Source organism: Gymnodraco acuticeps, unplaced genomic scaffold (assembly GCF_902827175.1).
Source record: "Gymnodraco acuticeps unplaced genomic scaffold, fGymAcu1.1, whole genome shotgun sequence".
Lineage (NCBI taxonomy): Eukaryota > Metazoa > Chordata > Actinopteri > Perciformes > Bathydraconidae > Gymnodraco > Gymnodraco acuticeps.
Genome location: NW_022990701.1, coordinates 488,890 through 504,227, shown reverse-complemented (window position 1 = coordinate 504,227; position 15,338 = coordinate 488,890). Strand labels below are relative to the sequence as shown.

General features: G+C 41.8%; 1 protein-coding gene across 8 annotated transcripts in view; it reads left to right on the top strand.

Annotated features, from left to right (window-relative positions):
• inpp4b (inositol polyphosphate-4-phosphatase type II B) overlaps window positions 1–15,338 on the top strand; it is a 318,245-nt gene that overhangs the window by 243,769 nt on the left and 59,138 nt on the right. For all 8 annotated transcript variants that reach the window (XM_034231259.1, XM_034231261.1, XM_034231260.1 and 5 more), the window contains one exon: window positions 2,584–2,714. In XM_034231259.1, coding sequence (XP_034087150.1) covers window positions 2,584–2,714 — 131 coding nt within the window. The remainder of the gene's footprint in view (window positions 1–2,583; window positions 2,715–15,338) is intronic.

Sequence of the window (15,338 nt, the reverse complement as noted above, 5' to 3'; positions counted from 1 at the left end):
AGCTAACCACACTACAAAAACTCGAAATCTCGCCAAGTATATTTGTCTAATATCTAGTCAGAATATGTCTTTACACAATAACTTCAGAAGTACAGTAACACTGCAGTGAGATATCGGGTCTTGTCTTTAGACAATGCATCATCTTGTTAAGTCAAAACATCTAATTTTGAGTTGTATCTCAGATGAAACACATATGTATTTGAAAATCACCAACTAACATCAGAAAATAGAAAACTTTGATGCATTTGCAGCTTATATTGTAACAAAACATTTCCTGATTCTGGTCAAATATAGTTAAAGTTCTCCCAGCTAATTACAAGGTCTAATTTATCTAAATATCCCTTCTTATTTCAAGAAATCTAACCAAGCACATTTTGTCTCGATCTATTGGCAGATTTTTGTACTCATTTCAAGTGAAAACTTGATCTCATTATTATTTAACTTGTTTTTGGAGCAGCATTTTTTCCAGTGCAATCAGAGCAGACTGGGCTCTGGTTTCAGACAGAGGGTGAAAAGAGGCAGGCAGTATAAGAAATGAAATCATGTAAACATGTCACAGTAAGGCATGAAATACAAATGTGTACGTGAATAACAGGGCCCCTTTGAAAGTGATCATTTAACATGTTAGTGCTTCCTCAAAGCCAGCTATGTGATGGAGATGCTGTTCTTTAACGTAATCCTTTTTGGCATAATATATTTGCAATCACTTATTACTTACTGCCTTCCCGCAAGGAAACAGTGGGAAACAGAGCGAGTAACAACGATAAATACCTACCCCCAGGAGCAGGTGGGCTGCTGGCTTACAGGGTGATGCTGGGCTGGAGGTGGAGATGGGGCTTTTGGAAAGGCTATCAAAACAACAACAACAACAAAGGCAGCAGGCATGCAGCCACAAAGTGAGCGGAGCACTGACTGCTTAAGCACAGCTCCATGATTAAAAGAGAGACTGTGCCGTGTGAGTTTAGCATCAGATTGGTCTGTCTAAACCTTCCTGCAGGCTTGTATAAATACAGATGATATCACACAATGTATAAGTCTAGCTCTAGTCCAAATTGGGTTAAAAGAAAATTACATTTAAAATGAAAAAACGACATACACTGTAGGGCCATGTGAGTGATTTGGCTGAAACCCTTTAAAAGACTGGGTTTGATCTTAACTTTGATACAATGACCTTGATTTACTCTGTCTCTTTATCTCTGCGGCTATTTTTACTGCGTTCTGCTTAGCATTGAAATACTTCAAAGTAATCTAAAAATATCTTCCTTACCTGGAGGAGACCAGGAAATGGTCCGGCGAGGCCATCAGCGCCTCATGTTTGTTGTAGTAGTTGAACTACAACAAAGAAATAACTACTACATTATGCATTCAAGCAATTATTCTCAGTCTTAACAATAAGTCGGGCCAGCGAGCGTGCAGCCTTTCATTTCAAGACATACATTATACAAAATGTATGAGGTGTAATCACTGAAAATTGGGCCTGTTATCATGAAAGCAATGCATATGACCATGTTTGTTTTCCTCAATTACACATTGAACCTCCTTCAACCTCTAATTTTCTGTAATATAGCTGCAATTTACTTTTCAATGGATGCTTGAGGGCTGGTTTCAATGATAAGTCCATCTGATGTCACTTGATGCAAATAATTAACCAATGGAAGAGGGTCGTACGCAGGGAAATTGTTCCCCCATAACACAAAGACATGGTCACACTCATGCACAGCCCCTGTTATTTCCTACAGAAGGAGCACACAGGATTTTAGCCTTAGGCTGCAGGTACAACGAGATGAAGGACAGGAGACAGATCACTCCAGTGACACCAGTAAACACCCGATGGGTTTATTTTACGCGTAATGGCCGAAAAAGTGCAGGAGCAGGCAATGAATTTGACAGGGAAGATTGGATAAGTGAGCACAAGCTTCTAGCCAGACTGTGTGTGTGTGTGTGTGTGTGTGTGTGTGTGTGTGTGTGTGTGTGTGTGTGTGTGTGTGTGTGTGTGTGTGTGTGTGTGTGTGTGTGGTGTGTGTGTGTGTGTGTGTGTGTGTGTGTGTGTGTGTGTGTGTGTGTGTGTGTTGTGTGTGTGTGTGTGTGTGTGTGTGTGTGTGTGTGTGTGTGTGTGTGTGTGTGTCCTAGCATTACTATACTTGTGGGGACCTAAATCTGTTTACACAGTCACGTGTGGGGACTCGCCTCCCTTATGGGGACAAAATGGAGGTCCCCATGAGGGGAATCATTAATTTTAGGGTGAAGACTTGGTTAGGTTTAGGATAAGGGTAAGGTTAAGGGTTAGGGTGCGTGCGTGCGTGGTTCAGTATGTACTATTCTGCATCTGTATTTGACATGGACTGTTTATCATTTTGTAATACCCTAACTATAAAACTTTGATTTGAAAGAATGTGGGAAGCATGCTTATGACCCAACATTAGATGTAGCATACTATAACACATATTACTAATCCTCCCTTACATTGGATTGTTTTATGTTTTAGTATGTTTTAAACCCAAATAAGCTTTTCAATATAGCAAGTTAACCAATGTTTGTGTACGTCACTGACGGTGGTCCTCACGGATGTGTGTTTCTCTGCAGGGTCCGGCACCTGCGGGAGCTGGGGGAGCTTTCTCCTCACTGGGACAACTTAAGAAAAGAGGTGATGACCCGATACGGAGGAATCATCGGCTCCTACCAGGAGACTTTGGCTGAGCTGGACAAGATTACTGGTACGACATTCATATCTGTCCACACATTTATTCACACACACATGAACTCAGGTCAATTTAATATAGCTCAACATGACACATTTGTCTCCACTTTACAATCTGTATGCAACAACCTCTGTCCTTTGTCACCCTGGCATTGGATAGAGAATAACTCCCCAAATAAATATGTTTAATGTGGAATAAAGAAAGAAACCTCAGGAAGAGCAACTGAGGAAAGATCCCTGTCCAAAGAGAAGATACGTGAAATATATGTTGTGTGTACAGAATACATGATTTAATAACATTATAGAGTAAATTAGTGCATTGAGTGTGAACACAAATCATATAATTGATAATTGATGTTTCCTTTTTCCTATTTTGACATTGTTATTCATGTAAAATCTCTTATCTCTAAGTCCTTGAATGTAAAGGAAAACATGTTTAGTTCCTTCAAAGGTTTAAATGCCACATAGTGTATTAAGTTGTACTGTAGCAGTAGTTGAAGTGGAGCAGATTTGCGGATAATACGGCAAATCTTACAAATCAACCAACTCCTGTTTCAGATAAATATGTTATGCAAAATGTTTATCTGGTGAAACAAAAAGTTGATTGTAGTGAGAGTTGTCTCACACTGTAATGTACGGTTCCTAAATATAGAGTAATTATAGGAGTAATTAAAGGTGTAGGTGTATAATTAAAGGGGCGAGGTGTATAATTTCCCAGAGTTCACCCTGTTACTCCATCATAGTTTAAAGAAACACCAGCAGCGTCCCCTGACCTGTGATGTTAAGCCCAAGAAGAGAGGACAAGTCTGCGTCAAACGATGGTTTCTGGGTGATTTGTGCCAATGGAAAGCTAAGTGCGAGGTTGTTTCATTTATCTACTGGCTGTCAAAGAGTTTCCATAGCAACAGAGGTTTCATCGGGGGCAATTGAGATGTGTTTGCACTTGTGAGTTCTGTCGAACTAAATGTTTGCAGAGCACATTAAAAAAATGGTTGCAAATATGAGTTTATAAATATTCTGTGTTCTACTTGCTATGCAAATATTTGTTCACACTTTTCCCGCAAATGTTTTACATAATAAATGTAATCCACGCAATTAGCTCTAATGTGAGCACGGAATGTAATTAGGCTGGTTCTCATTTGCTTCTGACACTTAACAAGGAAACATTGGACATTGGCTGCAGACTGCCAGTGAGGTGCTTGCTGTGTTTAGTTTAATCACTCAAAAGTAGGATGAAAACGTATAAAGCCTTTCTAGCACTCAGGAAAGATATATTACGGTGTTCGTACATTTTCTGTCTCTGCCCAAAACTAAACGTATGAAATGATTACAAACTAAGATTATAATAGAAATAATAACACCGACATACAAAAGCTTATTGACTGTTCAATAACTCTGGATTTGTTTCCTCTTCATTATCTATTCCTATGCATAATTTAGTTTCCTACTGGCATATGGACATTACGGATACTGATTAATTTTACTCTCATCTCCATAATGAGATATTTGTCTCTGCTACTCTGCACTGCCCAGCTGATAAGAGATGATGGCCTCTAAGCCTCTGCCTTCCTGAGCTCTGAGGGGGGGTGGATAATGTGGCATTGGTCATTATAGTTCCTGACATGTCTCTTGTGTGGCGCAGATGCTGCAATACACAAAGGAACGCCGGTCCAACTCACCACTCTAATCCAGGCCTGCATTAATTCAGCAGGATGACAGACATTGCTAAACAAGTTGGGTGGGCGCGCCGCTGCAGATTAATTATTGATAAGCAATATCAATAAAACAGGCGGAGAGTGGAGACAGATTTAGGGTGAAGACCAGCGGTTGAGCAAAGACAGGGAAAAGGAATGAGAATATTGTTAATCAAATAAGTCATATGACGACAATCAAAGCATTAAGTGATATATTTCACGAGAGAAGTTAGTGTATGGGGTTCATTGGTGTCATTTACACCGCTGGACATGCCCCCACCATTTTTTTAAATGGCTGATTATGTCTCTATTACCTTTTTAAAAGCATATTTTGTAAAAAATAAAATCCCCAAAAGAAAGCTTGTAAAGTAACACATGAAAACAGTTTCACAAAGGTTTATTTGCACACTAAGAAAACATAGCATGCCATGTAAATATAGAATACTTTAATGTGTATTTTCCTAAGCACAAAGAAATACCCCCTTGGCTTACTCATTATAAAATAACCAGAACTCACGCACCGATCAGTCAAACATTTGCTTTTTCTTCAGAAACATTTTCATTCAAATGTTGCATTGTGTTACAAAATAGTTAAAACAGCAAACATACCCCCCCCCCCCCAACCCACAGCAGGGAGGCTGATGAAAACAAACAAACAAATACAATAGAATGTTTGTAGCAATTGTAATATATATATATAAATAGGTAAATACATAATACTAATATTTTTGCACCGTCATTCACCGACTGCTACGTGGAAACAAGACTAAATAGTCAAAGTGTCAGGATTATATGAGATGATATAGGGATAAGGAATGAGCCAGACAGAAAGGAGAACTAGAACCACGTGATTACAGTAAAAGAAAATGTAGAATAAGATCAAATAAAAATTGCCTGGACTAAGTTATGACATATACAGAGCGCTGGCAGCAAGGCAGGGTATTGCTTGTGGCAGGATTGACTCACGGTTCCCTTATCCGAGGGAAGCTTTCACAAGGCATTAAAACTGTGTATATATACTGTATACAAACGGTTGCAACCTTGTACACCATTTTTTATTTGAGCCTGTTAAAGAATACTTGATTTGTTTAAGCTCGAGAAAGAACATCACAACACTTAAAACACTTCCTTACATTTCTTGTTTTGTCCTGATCTTTGTAATTATCTTATCAAACTTAATTCTGATCCCCACGTTACTTTGCCTAAAAGATCATATGTTGAAGACCGTTCAAATGTCTTCTAAAAAAAACTGGCGCCCTTGGTGTGGTTGTCTTAACTTGTATGTACTCACAAATCAATACTTTAAGGGGATTTATCAATGTGATGGTACTTGACACAATGCAATAAAAACGAAATGCAAGCAGGACGTCTTTTAAACGTATACACACATATATCTATTATATAGTCTTTAAATAAGCATTTAAGATGAATGGGAGGATGCACATTATATTATGCTCCAACTCTTTAGGGTTTCTACATTTTCATGCCTCAGTGCCAGCAACACAAGGCCCTTTCAACTCAAGGATGAACTTATTAGACTTTGAGGTCAAGGTCCCCGTTACCTTACATAACAAGCTCAATATATCAAGAATGTGTTCTTTTACCACTTTCTCACAAAAGTCTACGAGGATAAAATGATGGATTGATCACATTTTAGTTTGCATGTTGACTAAGGTTTACTTGGCAAATTAGAAGCGGACTAGAATGCGCATATCATTTAAAGTGTATCAAGTCAGAAGGATTTTCTTGTACAAAATACGAATCATGGGTCTGTACGCTTTCATGGGTTAAGTCCTTTCTTATTTTTAAGTTTTTAAGATTTTGTGTAAGAACAGGATTGAAAACAAAGTTGAAGAAGAGGAGAGATACTCTTCGTGGGATGTTGAGTTAGTCGCCATGTTCAGGTTCAGCACCCTCACTGATTTCATTTTATACATTTTTAATGAAGAGCTGACCTCAGCTACTCTAATAACTGCTTTCCATTCATAAATTAATCATCCCTACTTTCATTGTTTACCAGCCGGATAATTGAATGTACCCACGTAATCCTTTTTAGCGTTGTGTTTGTTGGGCCTCCAACACTGCCGGCACTTCTCTGCACAAAACTGTCAGTCACTCTTAAACTCCACTTGTGGGATGACTTCAGCTTAAAGCCTAAAGCCACAGTTTGTATATTAAGGCTTACACCTTCTTCCTCTCTTTAATATCTGTATTCGAACAACAGTCTGTGTCCTCCAGGTAAAGAGGTCCAGACATGTTATCGTTTGCAGTCAACTACAGAAAACTTTTTTTTTTTAATATGGAGAGGCCCTTAAAAATAATGACCACAATGTTGAAGGACATACATTGAATTGAATCAGAGTTGAAAATAAGGAGAAGACTTGAGTCGCTCCTGCTTCTCTCAGGCTGAAGCCTCTTCCCTCCCAGCATGTGTCCCATCCTCCTCTGCGTCTATAACATATCTAACTTTGGATTGATTAAAAAGTCCTGCTGTGGTCCCAGCGCCACAGGACCATAAAGACGATACCCTTCACCATGCTGCAGACCTACATTGGTCTGACAGCCCTCACTTACTCTTCTTGTAGTTTGTGATCTTAGGTTTCTTCTTTCAACTTGTCCTCAGGCACTCAGGCAGACATTTATAGCGCAGGATATATAGGTTGCTCATCTTCTAAAGGATTCAAAGGCGTACAGAAGAGGGGCAAAGAGCAAAGAAATGAAAGGATAGATTGGAAGAAAATATGGTGGCCAGATGTTGGTCAGTATTGCTGGCATGCAGCCCTTCTGTCACATGGCCAGCCCACCTGGGCCAACAGATGGGGATCTGATACGGCTAATTCATCTAACCTACAACGGTCACTAGCTCCATTAGCCTGGTCCCCAGAGCTCGTAGCAGACACTGAGAGCCCCTGAGCAGGGAGGACAGCTCAGCCGTTCACTTGAATGTTGGCCTTTGGTAAAGCTCCTCCTAGCAAAGCGATCTGTAGATGTACGCTGAGGAGACCAGTTAGATCCTCTGTGGGTGAAGACATTTGCACAAACAGCATGTAGGTCAAGAGTTTTAAAACCACTCTAGCGGCTATGGATGGTAATGTCGGTCTGTCTACTCATAGGTCTCAAAAAACAGCTGGATGGATTTTAAAGTTCTGTTTAGGCATTCGTGGTCCCATTACATTATTACATTACATTGCATTTAGCTGACGCTTTTATCCAAAGCGACTTACAATAAGTGCGTTCGACCAACAAAATACAAACTTGAAGAAAACAGAATCATATAAGTACATCAGGCCTCATAGAGCAAAAACATTTCAAGTGCTACTCTGCTTTAGATAAGCCAGCCCTTTATTAGTATATAAGTGCTTTGTTAATAGTTATATCGCTCGAAGTGGAGTCGAAAGAGATGAGTTTTCAGTCTGCGCCGGAAGGTGTGTAAGCTATCTGCTGTCCTGATGTCAATGGGGAGCTCATTCCACCATTTAGGAGCCAGGATAGCAAACCCACGTGTTTTTGCTGATGGGAACTTGGGTCCCCTTCGCAGCGAGGGTGCAGTGAGCCGTTTGGTTGATGCAGAGCAGAGTGCACGTGCTGGGGTGTACGATTTAACCATGTCCTGGATGTAGGAAGGGCCAGATCCATTCGCTGCATGGTAAGCAAGTACCATTGTCTTGAAGTGGATTCTAGCAGTTATCGGAAGCCAGTGAAGGGAGCGGAGGAGCGGCGTGGTGTCGGAGAATTTAGGAAGGTTGAAGACCAGACGAGTCGCTGCATTCTGGATGAGCTGCAGAGGTCGGATGGCACATGCAGGTAGACCAGCCAGGAGGGAGTTACAGTAGTCTAGGCGTGAGGTGACGAGAGCCTGGACCAGAACCTGCGTCGCTTTCTGTGTCAGCTGGGGACTCATCCTCCTGATGTTGTAAAGCGTGTATCTGTAGCAGCGGGTTGTAGCAGCTATGTTTGCAGTGAAGGACAGGTTGTTATCTAGGGTCACACCCAGATTCCTTGCAGTCTGAGTCGGGGAAACAACAGAGGTGCCGATGTTGATTGTTAGCTCAAGAGTGGGACAATCTTTTCCCGGAAGGAAGAGCAGTTCAGTCTTGTCAAGGTTGAGCTTGAGGTGATGATCAGACATCCACTGAGAGATGTCAGCTAGACAAGCAGAGATGCGTGCAACGACCTGGGTCTCTGAGCGGGGAAAGGACAGAATTAATTGGGTGTCGTCAGCGTAGCAGTGGTATGAAAAACCATGCGGGCTAATGACTGATCCGAGCGAGTTTGTGTACAAGGAGAAGAGGAGGGGACCAAGAACAGAGCCCTGAGGGACCCCTGTAATTAATTGACAAGGGTCGGACTCAGACCCTCTCCAAGTCACCCTGTAGGTACGGTCTTTGAGGTATGAGGTGAGGAGGGAAAGTGCAGAGCCTGAAACTCCAAGTGCTTGGAGAGTGCGAAGGAGGATCTGATGATTCACCGTGTCGAATGCAGCAGACAGGTCCAAAAGGATGATGACAGAGGAGAGGGAGGCTGCTTTAGCAGTGTGCAGTTCCTCAGTGACAGCAAGGAGGGCAGTTTCTGTGGAGTGACCTGCCTTGAAACCAGACTGGTACGGATCCAGAAGGTTGTTCTGATGGAGATAGCAGGAGAGTGTTTTAGACAGGAACGGGAGGAGAGAGACAGGCCTGTAGTTTATAACATCAGACGGGTTGAGAGTGGGTTTCTTTAGGAGAGGGTTTACTCTTGCCTCCTTGAGACTGTTTGGAAAGTGACCAGAAGTTAGAGAAGTGTTGATGAAATGGGTGAGAAACGGTAGAATATCAGGAGCGATAGTCTGAAGGAGGTTTGAAGGGATAGGGTCCAGAGGACAGGTGGTAGGGCGGGCAGAGGTAATGAGGGTAAGAACCTCACTTGGAGAGAGTGGGGGAAAGGAGGTAAGTGTGTTGGTGGAAGGAGGGTCTGGTGACCCAGCGGTGAGTAGAGGTGAGTCAGAAAAAGAAGAGCGAATATCATCAACCTTTTTTTCAAAGTGGTTAACAAAGTCGCTTGACAGAAGGGAGGAGGGGGAAGGGGCTTTGGGGGGGTCCAAGAGGGAGGAGAAGATGGAAAATAGTTTTTTGGGATTGGAATAGGAAGATTGGATCTTATCTTGAAAGAAAGTGCTTTTTGCCTGAGAGATCGAAGCAGAGAAAGAGGAGAGGAGAGCCTGATTGGTTAGGAGGTCGTCACGGTGTTTGGATTTCCACCATTTACGCTCTGCTGCCCGAAGGACGGTTCTATTAGCACACAGTGCATCATTTAGCCAGGGAGAAGGAGGGGACTGACGAGCCTGCCGAGATGTGAGAGGACAGAGCGAGTCCAGAGTGGATGAGAGAGTAGAGAGGAGAGTTTCTGCAGCAGAGTTTGGAGGTAGGAGTTGGAACGAGTCAGAGGAAGGGAGGGCTGAGAGCACCGATGAGGTGGAGGGGGAGAGGGAACGAAGGTTACGGCGGACAGGTGCAGGATGAGAAGAGATTAGTTTGTTATCTTTGGAAAGGGGTAGAGAGAATGAAATGAAGAAGTGATCGGATGTGTGGAGCGGGTTTACAGTGAGGTTAGAAGTAGTGCAGTTCCTTGAGAATATGAGATCAAGGACATTGCCAGCTTTATGAGTTGGTGGGGATGGAGACAGTGAGAAAGCAAAGGCGGTTAACAGAGATGTTAGTTCGTCTATCTTCCCTGTCTGGAGGTTGAAGTCTCCGAGAAGTACAGCGGGAGGACCAGTTTCAGGGATGTGTGAGAGAAGATGATCTAATTCCTCCAAGAAGTCCCCCAAGGCGCCTGGTGGACGGTAGAGAACAACAATGGTTAATTGTATAGGATGGGTTACTGTGACGGCATGGAATTCAAAGGTGGAAGGAGTGAAGTTAGGTAGCTTGAAGAGGGAAAAGCTCCATTTGGGAGAGAGCAGGAGACCAGTGCCACCTCCTCTGCCAGTGGGTCTGGGTGTATGGGAGAAGGAATATGCTGTGGAGAGAGCTGCTGGGGTGGATGTGTTGGATGGAGTAATCCAGGTCTCAGTGAGAGCAAGGAAATCCAGAGACTGCAGGGAGGCGTAGCCAGAGATGAAGTCAGCCTTAGGAACAGCTGACTGGCAGTTCCACAGGCCGCCTGAAACTAGATGTTGGATCTCAGTGGAGCATGTGGGATAGACGAGAGCAGGCCGTTTATATCGATTACGAGATACACGGGGCCAGTGATAATTGCGAGAAGACACATAAACAGGAATGGAGAAAATACACATGATTATAGCATGAGGGGCTAAACAACCAAATAAAATAAAACACCAGCGATACTTAGCTCAATCAGAGTAGGATTTGCCTCCTCTTTGCCTCCCTCGTGACTCCTGCAGGACTCTAATGTCTTAGCCTGTCTGACGCTCCAGGAAAGTGCTACCTAAAATGGACACCTGATTGCTGAGTTCTCACAGCTGTGGGGCAACGTCCCTTTAATTAGTTAACTCTCTGCAGCTGGTGGCCCTCAAAAGGAAATCTAGACTGGCTCCCGAGTCCCTCCTGACTTGTTATTGTATTTTAAGTCAATTACATTAAACCCTAAGTTATAAAGTTATGAGTTTAACCCTTAATACAGTTACACCTACTCAATAAAGCTCTTAGTAGTGATGGCGAGATGAAGCCTTATGAAGCTTTGAAGCTTTCCAGCCAATAGGTTCGCAAAAGGGTTCATCTCATGAGGCTTCATCATGGGCTTCATTTGAACACAAACCCCCCTGTTGGTCAAAGTGTGTAAAACAGGCAGATTGGACATCTCAACAGTGTGCTGTATCTCATACCGAGTTCCCAATGAGTAAAGCCTTAGAATACATCGAACGAACATAAAATCATATTTTCATGTTAACAATATTGTATTTATTCCAGTTTAATGATTGTGATTGAAAAGCCTAAGGAGGCTGCTAAACATTGCAAAGAGGGATTTGTATTCCTTAATAATATTCATAAACATAACCATGTTGTAGCCTGAGAAAGGCTAAACCATATCAAAGAATACATTTATTAACTACATTATCTCATTTAGCTGTAGCTTTTATAAACAACAAAAAATACGTATTGTCCAGTCGTTGAACCAGGAACCCTGTGGTCATGAGTCAACCGCTTTCCAGCTGAGCCACAGCACACACACTAAAGCTCCCTGAAAACACTGCAACATATGTATTCCTGTATTTATTGATGTTTTTATTCCTACATTTATTTATGCTTGTATCTATTTATACTTATGACATGTTCCGACCGCTATAAGTGAGGGTCTGAGCTCTCTTGATTCCATCGTGTCACCGGGCCCGGGTACAGGAGGGGTAATATGGTTCTTATTATACATCCATGGGTATTATGAGCGTTGTGGTTCAACGGTTCAACCGATCTGAATCGTTTCGTGAAGTCACGTGGTATCGACAGGCAGCGAGGCTTCGTTTGTCATCGATGACGTCATTGGCCCAAAACGATACAAGCCTCGATACATGCTTCACAAAAAGCTTCGGGGATTACTCGACACACGCTCCGAAGCCTCGGCGCAATACGTAACATCACTAGCGCTTAGTATTCTACAAATGTTTAAATCAAAGTTAACCCTATAGTCAGTTAGTTCAGTTTTAAGGTTTCAGTCAAATTACTTGTCCCAAGTTTCTGCCTGACAGATACTGTAGCGGTTTTGAGATTTAAAATCACAATTTCAGTCAGATCAACTACAGAGCATTGATACAGAGTACACACACTGAAACAGAGAAGTCTAAAAACAGAATGATACTCACACAATTCTAGAAGTCTCCAGTTGCTTTCCTGTCAAAATCGAGTTGCACAGATATTAAATAATGTCTTCAGTGATCCCATGACATTTACCCTTATACAAAGACAAGACATGTTTTTTTTTTAATTGTTTGACAGTTCTCTGTGAAATTTGCTGACTATTTGTTTTTTTTGTTTTTTTTTTCTTAGGCTTTAATGATTATATAGCTTAAAGGTCCCATGTCATGCTTTTCCGGTTATTACTCGTCCCCTTGTGTGTAATGAAGGTTTTTCTGCATGTAAACGGTCTGCAGAGTCACTAACCCTCAAAGTACACCCTGCAGCGAGTAAAACTCTAACACAGAAAATACCTGTCTCTGCTGCCCCAGAACGCCTCGTTGGACATTTCTCTTTTTCCATTGGTGTCTTCCTCGGTACAGTGACGTGCCCGTACCCAAATGGACTCATTGGTCGGAGCGGCGAAACTGTGGCGCGCTTACACTGTAGGTGCGCCGCGTTTGGGGGTGCGGGTGCTAATGGAGCCTTGCGGGTGCGGGTGCTAGTGGAGCCTTGCAGATGGGGGTGCTGCAGCCCCCTCAGCCCCCCCCCCCCCCCTTCCCGCGTCCATTCGCGATGTCTCGCACAGATCTCACACAGCAAGCAGGAAATGAACCCAGCTCACACTGTCCGCTCCTCACAGCAGCGAGCCTCGCAACGTCCCGCCAACACGGCACCCAGACCCCACGCAGCATTCTCATCTGTTTGTCATTACTGGTGTCATTTTCTGGTTGCTAACGCCATGGTAACACATAATCACTGATGTTCCGCTGTAACGGTGGTAGACTCATCAGAGCACAGTGGGCTCACAGGGAGGGAGGGGGGGGGGGGGGCGAAACTCCAACAAGCCGTGTAGGACAGAGAGTGAATACACATACTATACAGAGATGCTGTATGAGAAACCAATGTGAGTTTGGAACATAGCACAATATAAATCTATTCTAGTAGACCTCAACAATGGAATTATGATCAGTAGAAATGGCCATGACATGGGACATATAAGATTGTGAAAGGGAGCGAGAGATGACGACATGTATTTGTATATGGGTCTCCTGCTTTAAATATTGGAAGCAATATTATGCTACACATATTGGAGGTAACTTGAGGAACAAATCTAATGGCCTTTGTGACCCTCTCAACATTTCATTTAGTGCCATTTTCAGGCCACAATTTCTATTTGCCTATTTCCATGTAAGCATGATCACTGTTATCCTACTAATATTAGCATGTACCACCACCATTGTGTACAGGTCTTATAGTGCTGCCAACAGGGCTGTTGTCTCGCAGACAAATACATGAAATCTGACCCCTGCCTGGTGCCTCTGCTTAATAAATAAAGCCTGTATTATTGGCAGAATGTGTCCCATCTGTGCCTCGAAAAAAGGCGTAAAACCCCATTGAATCCGGCCATGTGGAGCTCATGTTGTTGTCTTCCCTGTATTAAGTGGACAGATTGTATATTTACTGTTTGGAAATGGCATCTGTTTACATTTGCACTTAGCAGCAAATCTGAAAAGAAGATATGATTGATTTTCAGTGATGGAAAATCATAATTCTAAGCTAGCTGTCGGCTCCAGCTGAGTCATAACTTATTTCAGTTCTGGGGTAACACATTTCAGCTTCAGTGGGTCAGCAGTCTCCACATTATATACAGTAATGGAGGCGCAGTGTGTTTGTGTTCATGTTTGGTAAACCTGCCAAGCGATGTTAAAAATGTGTGGCAGGTAACAGATTTTCTCATCTCGAATTCTGTGTAAACGTAAACCTTCTGTAGCAGCGAGGCTCTGATTGGTGCATGCTGGTGTGCAGCCTCGAGAGTAATTAAAACACAGGGTGGATAGGAGCGAGTACAGCTGCGTAATTTAGTTATTCTCCACACAAAGTAGAGTAAGGGCACATGTCAGAAAGAAGAGTTCAGTTTTTTCATTATGATACAATTAACCTGCATACGCAAGCATACCCACTTCTTCACCTTCATGGTAAATCAACTGCATTTATATAGTCCTTGTCAAGTCTTTACAACACGTAATAATAGGAAATAGTAGTCGAATTTTAGTCATTTAATTCTAAATTAGTTTTAACACATCATTCAGTGTGTACAAATATTTGGTATAGAATCCTGGTATAAATGTTGCTGTCATGTATTCACTCATGATTAGCGTACTGAATTTGAGATGTTTATATATTTATCTCTAAAATAACAGTCGTGAATATTTCTTTATCTACCACAAGAGTAATGGGAAATTATAAAGTAAGTGTCAAAAGAGCATATATTTTTGTTTATACTTCTTCTGACGTTTTTTGAACTCTCCTCATGAACGTTTTTTACTCTCTCTTGGTACATCTTCCCCGGGGGGATATAATAATATATATATATAATCACTTCCTCTGGTTCAAAGGAAAGTTATGATATTTTTCCCACATCAGCAAAAAGCAGATTGTCGGAAAAAAAGAAAGAGAAAAACTGAGTGGATATATGAGCCACGATCTTTGTGGGCAGGCAGGAGACAGAGGAGAATCAAAAGCTTTATTAATAGACAATTTAAGGAAAACTTGTCCTTTAAATGTCACTTTTAGATTACTACTGTCATGTGATAAAAAGATATAACGTGAATAAAGCACCACAGAATCCTACGGTCTATTCAGTTGTATACTCGATAGACAAACATGTTTCAAAAGGCCTACATAACTTCATTATATAAAAATTTAACAGTTGAAAAACAAAAGCACATGTTATTGCATATTGCATACTCGTCAATGACAATATTTCAAAGTATTTGTTTACATGCAATTTAAATTAACAACATGCCTTCTCATAGGAAATACATTACATTGCATTTAGCTGTTGCTTTTATCCAAAGCGAATTACAATAAGTGCATTTGACCAGGAAGACACAAACTTGAAGAAAACAGAATCATATAAGTAAATCAGGTTTCATAGAGCCAAACATTTCAAGTGCTACTCAACTGGCTTTAGATAAGCCAGTCCTTTGTTAGTATATAAGTGCTTAGTTAGTATATGAGTGCTTTGTTAGTATATAAGTGCTTAGTTAGTATATAAGTGCTTAGTTAGTATATGAGTGCTTTGTTAGTATATAAGTGCTTTGTTAGTATATAAGT